This window comes from Triticum aestivum, chromosome 1D, assembly GCF_018294505.1.
Source record: "Triticum aestivum cultivar Chinese Spring chromosome 1D, IWGSC CS RefSeq v2.1, whole genome shotgun sequence".
Classification (NCBI taxonomy): domain Eukaryota; kingdom Viridiplantae; phylum Streptophyta; class Magnoliopsida; order Poales; family Poaceae; genus Triticum; species Triticum aestivum.
Window position 1 is genome coordinate 240938546 of NC_057796.1, and position 10835 is coordinate 240949380.

The 10835-nt window shown below is 48.2% G+C and overlaps 2 protein-coding genes across 2 annotated transcripts; one reads left to right on the forward strand and one right to left on the reverse strand.

Annotated features, from left to right (window-relative positions):
- The first annotated feature begins 1572 nt into the window (after positions 1-1572).
- LOC123181224 (uncharacterized protein YxbD) lies at positions 1573-2534 on the forward strand. The gene is made up of 2 exons (XM_044593483.1): positions 1573-1936; positions 2016-2534. Exons 1-2 carry the CDS (start codon positions 1669-1671, stop codon positions 2234-2236), a joined length of 489 nt encoding a protein of 162 aa, XP_044449418.1. The 5' UTR covers positions 1573-1668; the 3' UTR covers positions 2237-2534.
- A 121-nt stretch (positions 2535-2655) lies between these two features.
- Positions 2656-5767, reverse strand: LOC123181223 (E3 ubiquitin-protein ligase AIRP2). The gene is made up of 5 exons (XM_044593482.1): positions 5420-5767; positions 4754-4904; positions 4609-4675; positions 4280-4514; positions 2656-3229 (listed from the first exon to the last, which is right to left on the reverse strand). The coding sequence occupies exons 1-5, from the start codon at positions 5482-5484 to the stop codon at positions 3019-3021; spliced, it is 729 nt and encodes a 242-aa protein (XP_044449417.1). The 5' UTR covers positions 5485-5767; the 3' UTR covers positions 2656-3018.
- Positions 5768-10835: the final 5068 nt, after the last annotated feature.

A 10835-nucleotide genomic window follows, 5' to 3' on the forward strand; every position in this document is an offset into this window, starting at 1 on the left:
TCGAGCGCTGGGGTGCTGGGGCGCTGGCCTTGGGCAAATGGCCAGCTGGGCCGGTCGGGGCGCTCCTGGGCCGAACTGGTTTCGGTCCAGGCGGGTGAGTGCGTGCGTGCGTGTTTTTTTTAAACCGAACACTAAAATGGCCCTAAATAATTCAAATGAATTAATAAAAACACCACAATAATTTCTAAAATAACTATACAATATTTAGAGCCTAATGAACATTAACATAAGCACATAATATTTTGAAAATATTTTCCTAATGCAATTAATGCACTTTTTGCAGATAAAATAAATACCAATAAACTCCAAAACTTCAAATAATATTCAAAATAAAATTTCCCACTCTTTTATAAATTTGAGGAAGTCATCTTATCCCCTCTCATTTGTTTTTCTCGAGTGGAAAAATAATATTTGAATATTTCAAAAAACTCCAAAATGCAAAGAAATATGATATGCATTGAATGATTCTATTAACATCCAAATTTAATAAAAATTGGGATCTTACAGCTGGATGGCGAAACGATTTTCATTCGATAAGCGCTTTATTATGAGTTGTCCATAGCATCCAAGCTAGCGTGGCGAACCCCACTCAAGCCAACCTACGATCCTTCCCTCTTGATCCCTGGACAAGGCGTGGAAGTCCGCGAAACCAGACAGGTTCGCCGCACAACCAACAGCCTCCCTCGGCACACTCCATGCAATTCTCGTCACAATATATGTAAAGAGAATGTGGTCGCAGTTCTCGTCAAGACCACACCACACACATTTGCCATCACCTGGCTCGTGGCTCATGATGACCTGGTTACCACTCGATATCCGATTTCTTGGCCACCTGCCAAAGAAACATCTTTTTTGCCAGAATCCAGGCCTGCCAAATTCCTTTGATACCACTCATTGGAAAACAAAAACAATACTTAGCATATAAAACAACATGCTTGCATCTGCACTAGTTATGCTAAAAGAAAATCATAATGATTTTCCTAAAATGAGATAAGAATGATTTTCCTCAAAAGAAGGTCACAACCAGAGACCATGTTTGAGTGGTTATTTTTGCGGCAATCAGATAGTCGAATTTTTGTAACAACACGCTTGAGGCCGAGCTTGCTGCAATCCGGGAAGGAATCTACCTCGCCTTGAGCTGGACGGAGCTCAACTTCACGATCGAGACGATCGAGAAGCTGAGAAAGGATCGGTCGATGCATGCACATCACATTATGGAGATTAGATCACTGTCATCGGTTAGAAAAGATTAAGCGTTAAGGTAATGTAGCCGGTCATAGCATCGCCTCTACGGGTAGATCGCAAGAACCCACTTCTTGTTGGTTGTGTAATACCCCGGAGGAAATCACTAGCATTGTGGCTGCTGATTGTCATAACCTTATGCCTTGATCAATAAATATCCTTTCCATGAAAAAAACGGAGAAAGTCACAATGATGAACCAACTGGGATTTTGCAAATTCAACCACGAGGTACACATGAACAATGTTCTGAAGTCTCTCAAAAACAAAAAAGTTCACAAGTTGCTTGCCAAAATTACTGATATAGTTCTGTCCAAGCAATTTCCCTTTTTGCTGCTATATAGGTCTACTGATTTTCTAATCGGGGAAGAAGCGGGGGAAAATTGCAAAAGAGAGCTCCACGTTCGGTCCCCCCATCCGTGACGAGCTATGGCGGCGGCCGCGACCGAGGCGACGATCCTCGAGCTGGACCCTTCGCACGAGCGCGCTGGCCGCGTCATCGACGACATCGTGCGGCTGGAGAAGAGGATCTTCCCGAAGCACGAGTCGCTGGCGCGCTCGTTCCACGACGAGCTCAAACGCCGGAACACCGGCCTGATCTACTCGACGTCCGGCGTCGGCGACGACGAGGAGGTCGCCGGGTACGCCATGTACACCTGCGCCACCTCCCTCTGCGCCTCCATCACCAAACTCGCCGGTGAGACCCTCGCACTGATTTTACCACCCTGCCCAGTCGAAGCTTTTGGTCTGAACTCCTGGCCCGTGCGTGCGTGCAGTGAAGGAGAGCTGCCGGAGGCAGGGCCTGGGCGAGGCGCTGCTGCAGGCCGCCGTGGACAGGTGCCGGAGGCGGCGGGTCCAGCGGGTGTCCCTCCACGTCGACCCGGCGAGGACGGCCGCGGTAGCGCTTTACCGGAAGGCCGGGTTCCAGGTGGACGCCACCATCGAGGGCTACTACTCCGCACAGAGGAATGCTTACCGGATGTACATGGATCTCTAGAAATCATCAGGATCGGAGCACCAAGGCTTCTTCACTTCGCCGATTGTGCTGTTGTTGAGTTCAAATTGTTTTCTTCTTCTAAGTTTACATGAGTTGAGCTTATTTACTGTGAAATGTCTGCGCTCCAAATTGCCCCAAATAACAGTATCTAGGTAAAAATCTGCGGATGTATTACTCATTTATGATGTTGCAGTTTCAGACTAACGGATATTACCAAATGCAAATATTGTTGCTGAAGAGCCAACCTCACTGTTGTATCACTTTGTCAGCAAGAGAATATAATTTAATGCAACTTCTCATTGTTATGTCAATTTCACAAGCATTAATCAGTAGTCCCTCCGATCCATATTAATTTTCGCAGCTTTGGTAATATAATTTTATAGCATGGAAATTATAGATGCGAACTGCAAAGAATAATCTTAAGAAACAAGTACCAGCTTCAGTGCTCAAACCTGAAGACAGTTATACAAAGGGGGGAAAACATGGGAGGATATCAAACAGCACCGCCTCCATTTGGGGCAAGCTACAGTTCTCTATTAACAGAGCCATGTGAGATATATACAAACTGGCTGGATATGCTTAGCTTAAGCATGCAGGTACGCACTAAATAAGATCTAAAGCACAAACAAAAAGTTTGCGACTACAAATGCGACAGTTCAGGCACTTCGAAGGTCTTGGGTACAGGCATGGAAACCAGTGAGCTTGGGAGCTTTGGGAATAGATTAAATATTTAGGAGCTGGGCACTTGGCTGAGGACCTTGATAAGGGGAGTGCCGCGCCATTCATTTTATGTGGGAATCATAGACACTGAAGATGACATCAGGCACGATCAGAGGGAGCTTGTTTATGTACATGAACAGCCGTCTGAGGTTCTCTCTTGATACCGTCTCCATGTCGACCACGTCATCGTCCTCGACGTAAATCCACAAGTCACCAGGGTCAGTCTTCTTCAAGTTGTCGCGGCAGAATGGGCAGGACTGTGACCTCGAGTTCCTGCAATATACAATATTTTTCTGTTAAAGCATTGTTTTGGAACAACAAACAGACGTTGTAAGGGTCGTAACTACATGGCAGCTCCAGAAGTATAGGAGAACATTCCATGTTATGCTGCCAGATAAGCTGTTCATGGGCGGCAAGGAAAGAAAATAAATCATAACTATTGTAGAAACACCACGTGGAAGTTGTTAAAAAAACTGATACAGTAAACACATGAATCACCACATGGCACTACAAGCTTTTTCAGAAACATGAAACTACGTTGATCTGCAGAACTCACACAGCGTCTAACTAGTGAATGGCCAGCTGAAGTAAATGTAAGTACGACCAAAACCTACACTATCATATCCCTAATTAATTGACAAAGCACACTGTCTGGATTACACAGATGGTGCACAAAAAGCATGTACACAAACTGGACCAAAAACGAGGAGAACAGTCAGTGCTCAATAAAATACAGAGTTATGTTGTTCAGAGCAAAGAACAACAGAATACAGTTTAGGGAAGTCTTAAGTCGTCAGTCAATGCATCTTTAGACTATCCGCAGTTTGCAAATTGGATATCCACTTTGTAGGGTGTTGCTCATTTCAGGAATGTATGATGGAACCCATAGTAATGGAGATACATAAAAAAAAATTGCTGCATCATTCAGAAAGTACTATTCCTGTTCTGTTTAGCCACTCGAAATCAAAATGATGCCATATTTAGAAGGCTTGATATTGTGTATAAGGCTATAAGAACAGAAATGTGGAGAAGCAACCTGAAAATGAGGCATAAGCTTATCCACAAGTCAACACTATAAACAGCCCCACGTTTGGTTTTGTGGGGTGTAAACTTCCATTATTCTCAAGAGACACATCCATGCGACAGAAGGATAATAGGGAGTGTAGCTAACATACATAACACGAGGCAGCAGAGAGAGGCGAAAACCTATCTATAAAGCCACATTATCAACGCCTCAATGTTTGGTAGGGTGTGGGAGGGTTATACGCCACTGAAATGCAATCACACGAAACGCATGGGGAGAAGCTGAGAGTTTGTGCATACCAGTCCTGGTAGCATCTGAGACACATCGCGTGTGTGCAGTTGGGCAACACAACTTTGCTGTTCATCTCCATGCAGATCCCACATTCCTCCTCCCTCTCAGCATCAACATCAGATAAGCTGCTTGTTTCGTCTTCATCTCTCCTTCTGTACCTCTCCATGCACACGGCCTTCTGTTTCTTGTCCTCCATATCAGTGATCCCTCTTTGCAGTTGCAGCAAAGAAGGAAATATTACAGCTGTATAACAATTCCGGTCAATAAAACAGTACAATCAGTATACAGGCAGCATAGTCAGAACTTCGGCCAAAGTAACAAGGAACTTATCTCATACCATAGAATTCCTTGATGCTGGCTTTCCTCTCATGGGTCGACATGGTGGTTGTGCCATCGACGTAGACCTGCACGACGAGCTACAATCTCATTAAAGCACGAGCAGCGAACCAACAGCCATGATGAGGTTGAACAAGCAACGGAACCTTGTATATGAGGATCCTCATCAATCCGAGAGCCCCAGCGAGGCTGCAGTCCGTCCACTGCACCAGGAAGAGGAATATGTGCGCAGCGGGGCTAAACGACAGCCGCATCTGCAGGCACGCCCCATCGTACTCCCGCGGAAATTCAGTCGCCCTGCACGTCAGATAGATCACTCGCGGTCAGAGATCCCACTCCCTTGCCCTGAATCACACTAGCTGCCTTATCCTCCCCCTTTTCGTCCAAAGGATTAGCATAATTTACAACGCAAACACATGGGGCAGAGTGTTTTAATATGACATGGGGAACACATGTGATCTCTTCCTCCTCCCGCTGCTGATCTGCCACCATTCTACCGCCCGTGGGCACACGGATAATGATAATAATGCTAGTCTAAATGACTGCCATGCCAGACCAACCCCCTCTATGAATTCCGCCTGAGGAACCGGAGGCGCCGACGCGCGGTTCACCCACCCACCCACCGATCGGTCGGTCGGTCGATCGATCTCCAAGGCCGCATTGCGCAGCCGCGGCGGACGCTCGAGGCGTCCCACGAGCCCCACGGAGACCCATGGACCGATCCCTCCGACCGGCAAAGGGGAGAGCGGGCGGCGAGCAGGCAAATTTGGGGCGAAATTCGGAGACGGGGCGTCGGAATCGGGGGCGCTTACAGGGTGTTGGCGTGCTGGATGTCAGCTTCGAGCACCTTGAGGGAGTCCCTGTACGCCTTCCGCATCCTCCTCCTCCGCCGCCGCCCTCGCCCTTCTCATCCAACCCCGGCGCACGCGCCACGCAGCTAGCCCTCGCCTGCGGAGCCCCCTCCCTCCTCGATCGCGCTGTGGAGCCCTCGCGGCGGCTAGGCGACTGCGGCCCGCGATTGCATTCGGGATCCCTGGCCTCGGGGTGGGCGTCGGGGGAGGGAGGGAGGAGTGGTGGTCTTTGAAGAGGAGGAGAGGGGAGGGGGGAAGGAATGGGGAGGCGAGTGTGCCGTGCGTGCGTGCCGGATGCGCGGACTGGGGGAAGGAGGAGCGCGCGCCGGGGCGGGGCGGCGACACGTGTGGCGCGGCGGGTGTGGATGCGTCGGGAAGCGTGAGGGAGGTGGAGCCGGACCCGTGGTAACAGGCGCGTGTACAGGGAACCGACGACAAGGCTGCGGAGGAACAACGTGAGGTGCCGCTCGATCCGGTCGATGTGTTATCGCTATCGCTTAACCGCCTCTCCTCCGGCCGGGTTGGATTTACTTGCGGGCAGATGCTCCGTACCAGCGGGAGTAGGAGAGTGTAGAATACAGCCGTGTCTCGGATCGTGTGTCTGGTTACGCAGTCGCTCTCGTTAGGTACACAAGCTCCAATACTCTCGTGCTGGCTAGGCAATTATTTCCGCTAAACTCACTCGCCCCAACTTTCTTATGGCATCTTCAACGACGACCAACAAACCTCCGGCATGCGTTTGGACCGTGCTGTCCGGATAAAGAAGGCCATCCAACAGGTCTGTATCGATTCGTGGTGCGGTCCGGACACGATTTCTTCCGTAAACCGGAGAAAAACGTGGGGGGCTTTGCGGGAGTCCGAACCGATCCGACACCCTCTTCTGACCGCCCTGTCCCATTAAAATCTCTCATCCCTCGCCAGTGCGCGTTCCCATTCGACACAAGCTGCACGCACTCATGCCGTTGTAGAGCGCGCCATTCAACATTGAAGGCGGCTCAAGGCGGATGCAACCTCTCACTGCCTCCGTCATTGAAGCGGCGTCAGCCAAGCACGCCGTCCACGACGGGTCTTTGGGGTCCGCGCCTGTTCAATGCCGGAGACGTGTGACTGGACGGGATGGGACAAATATCTACTATGCGCCGTTCAATGTCGTTGATTGTCTGTATGCCGTCATTAAGCAGGCTCGCCGGCCGAGAAATCCACTCCTGCATCGCGCATTGACGCACCCGGACGACTCGCCTCACCGGAATCCGCTATTTAAAGGCATCCACACCTGGCTAACTCCACAGCACAACGCAAGCCCCTCCCAATCCTCCTCCCTTGTGCTGCATCCCATGACTGCTGGCGGCGAAGCTCTGTGGGAAAAGCCTTTCCACGGAGATGAAGCATGTCGTGGTTGCCCTTGCCACCGCCTGGCAAAGCCGCCGTGCTAGGCGAAACGAGGCCAGCTAGCTCGCCTGAGGTCTCTGATGCGGCTTGAAGCTACGTTGGTATTTCCCCAAGGAGGAAGGGATGATGCAGCACAACGGCGGTAGGTATTTCCATCGGTTATGAGATCCAGGTTATCGAACCAGTAGGAGAACCAAGCAACATTACGTAAACAACACTACGTAAACAACACCTGCACACAAATAACAAATACTCGCAAACCGACGTGTAAAAGGGGTTGTCAATCCCTTTCAGGTAGTGGCGCCAGAAATTGGCAAACGGACGTGAGGGAGTAGTAAATATTGATAGATCGAATGCCAAATAAAATAAAGTGCAGAAATGTATTTTTGTATTTTTGGTTTAATAGATCTGAAAATAAAAAGCAAATAAAAATAGATCACAAATGCAAATAATATGAGAAAGAGACCTGGGGGGCGTAGGTTTCACTAGTGGCTTCTCTCGAGAATAGCAAACGGTTTGCGAACAAATTACTGTTGGGTAATTGATAGAACTTCAAATAATCATGACGATATCCACGCAATGATCATTATATAGGCATCACGTCCAAGATTAGTAGACCGACTCCTGCCTGCATCTACTACTATTATTCTACACATCGACCGCTATCCAGCATGCATCTAGTGTATTAAGTTCATGGAGAAACGGAGTAATGCAATAAGAACAATGACATGATGTAGACAAGATCTATTTATGTAGAAATAGACCCCATCGTTGTATCCTTAGTAGCAACTACGTGTCGGTTCCCTTCTGTCATTGGGATCAAGCACCGTAAGATGAACCTGTGGAAATTATGGAAGCGTCTCAATCTCCATACATGGAGACCCGCAGTGTATATATATTGATTGAGGGGATCGGTACAGGAGATGGCAGCGTCGAGGCTAACCACCAGAGATATTACAGGAGGGTTTTAGGAGATAAGAGAGATAAACATGAAAAGAATAAACCTCCTAACTACTATGCCGTGGACCTCAAGGCCACGCCAACAACCTGCACAATATATGTTTAACACTCCCCCATAATCACAACTATGACAAGTTGAGATTACGTTTAAACTCTTCAAAACTTCTGACTGGCAAAGCTTTAGTGAATCCATCTGCAAGCTGATTTTTGGATGGTATAAATCTGATCTCAAGCTGTTTGTTGGCAACACGTTCTTTCACAAAATGAAAGTCTATTTCAATGTGCTTTGTTCTGGTATGAAAAACTGGATTTGCAGACAAGTATGTGGCACCAAGGTTATCACACCATAAGCACGGTGGCTGAGTCTGAATTACCCCAAGTTCTTTGAGCATGGATTGAACCCAAATGATTTCTGTTGTTGCATTTGCTAGTGCTTTATATTCTGCTTTTGTACTTGACCTAGAAACAGTGGCTTGCTTTCTTGCACACCATGATATTAAGTTAGATCCATAGAAAATGGCAAAACCACCTGTTGACCTTCTATCATCCAAACAACCAGCCAAGTCTGCATATGAGAATGCACTAACAAGTGTGGAAGGTGACTTGCTGAGTGTGAGACCCAAGTGTATAGTGTTACTGATATACCTGAGAATTCGTTTTGCAGTTGTCCAGTGTGCTGTGGTAGGTGCATGAAGATACTGACACACCTTATTAACTGCAAAAGAAATGTCAGGTCGAGTAAGAGTCAAGTACTGAAGTCCACCAACTAGACTTCTGTAACCAGTGATGTCCTCTTGGTGCAACGGTTCTCCTTCTGTCAAGGACAAGGGTTCTGAACTAGACAAGGGTGTTGGTGAAGATTTACAATTCTGCATACCAATTCTACTTAGCAGTTTAGTGGCATACTTTGCTTGAGATAGATGAATACCATTGCTATGTTTCTTGACCTCAATACCCAAGAAGAAATGCAGATCTCCCAAATCCTTGAGAGCAAACTCAGAGCCTAAATCCTTAAGCAGTGCTGTCACGGCTCCATCAGAAGAGCTAGTGACAATGATATCATCAACATATATCAAAACAAATATGGATGTTCTATGCTTGTTATAAATGAACCGAGAGGTGTCAGACTTTGATGGAACAAAGCCAAGTGACTGGAGTTTCTTACTTAACCGTGAATACCATGCTCTAGGTGCCTGTTTCAAACCATACATGGCTTTATCAAGCTTGCAGACATATGATGGTGCACTTTTATCCTCAAACCCAGGAGGCTGTTTCATGTATACTTCCTCTTCCAGAACATCATGGAGGAACGCGTTCTGGAAATCTAGCTGTCTCAGACTCCATCCCCTGGACACAGCTATTGATAATACAAGACGAATTGTTGCAGCTTTAACAACAGGACTAAACGTATCCTCATAATCTGTGCCATACCTTTGCTTGAATCCCTTTGCTACAAGTCTTGCCTTGTATCTGTCTATGGTACCATCGGATTTTTTTCTTGATTCTATAGACCCACTTACAATCAATCAGATTTCTGCCTGGTCGTGGGGGCACTAGGTGCCATGTTTTATTTTTTCTCAATGCCATGATTTCATCTTCCATGGCTGCTTTCCACCTCGGATCACCAAGTGCTGTCATTAAACTGTTAGGCTCACAAGTTGTGCAAGACATACCAATCTTAGAGAAATTTTTGTAATTTAAGCGAGTAGTTACTCCCTTCTGTAGCCTTGTGCGCGGCGCCACAGGAGAGGCCACAGGAGGCGGAGCCACAGGAGATCCATCATCTGCGTCAGGCGTTGGCGAACCGGATCCCGAGGAGGATTCTGTCACTGCTGCTGGCGACCGCGACCGCAGCAATCCCGAGGGGGGTTTTGTCGCGCCTGCTGGCGACCGCGACCGAGGTGAGGTGGCGGGCCCGGGAGACTCTAGCGCATGCGGCCGGTCGGAGGTGGCGGGCCCCGACGAATCCGACGTGGGCCAATCAGGTGAGTGAGGCCCGACCGCGCGAGTGTCCTCCCGCCGCGCGTCATCAGCCGATTGGTGCGGGGCAGCGACGTCGCTTTCACGACCGCGCGCACGCTCGAGGCCCGGGGCGCGACCAGGTGCTGTCCGCCCTGTCAGCCCGGATCCCGGAGGGGATGTTGCCTCCTGTCGTGAGGATCCCGAGGCAGATCCTCCTTGGTGCGCGTCCGTGTCTCCAGCTGGGGGGCACATGAAATCTTGCCCGTTTTGCCCCCGATTTTCACCATTTGGACTAATTTCTGCAGCAGTAATCTCAGGCATAATATGATGATTAGATGCAAGTTGATTAGTACTATCATTCTCTCCCCCATGATCAACGCCGGATAAAGATGAGGGCAAGAGAAGAATTTCTTTGCGAAGCAATGCGCCGGCATTTGGGTGGAGTTTGGCAAAGGGAAAAACCGTTTCATCAAAGACTACATCTCGAGAGATATACACACATCTCGTAGCTATGTCAAGACACTTGACGCCTTTGTGCTGTGCACTGTAGCCTATAAACACACATTGTGTCGAACGAAACATGAGCTTCTTGTTGTTATAGGGACGGAGGTTTGGCCAACATGCGCAGCCGAACACTCGAAGATGTGAATAGTTGGGTTTGGTGTGAAGGAGACGTTCGGTGGGTGTTTCGTGATTGATGACACGGCTAGGCAGAATATTAATGAGGTGTACTGCTGTGAGAAAAGCCTCATCCCAAAACTTTAGTGGCATAGATGCGGCAACAAGAAGAGAGAGGCCAATATCAACAATGTGCCTGTGCTTGCGCTCCGCTGAACCGTTTTGTTGGTGAGCGTGAGGGTAAGAAACATGATGAGAGATTCCTATATGTTGGAAGAAGGAGTTGAGTTTTTCGTACTCACCTCCCCAGTCTGCCTGCATAGCAAGTATTTTGCAATCAAACTGTCGTTCTACCAATGCCTGAAAGTTAAGGACAACTTGAAAAACATCGGAGCGTTTTTTAAGAAGGTATATCTAGGTATACTTGCTAAAATCATCAATGAAGCTC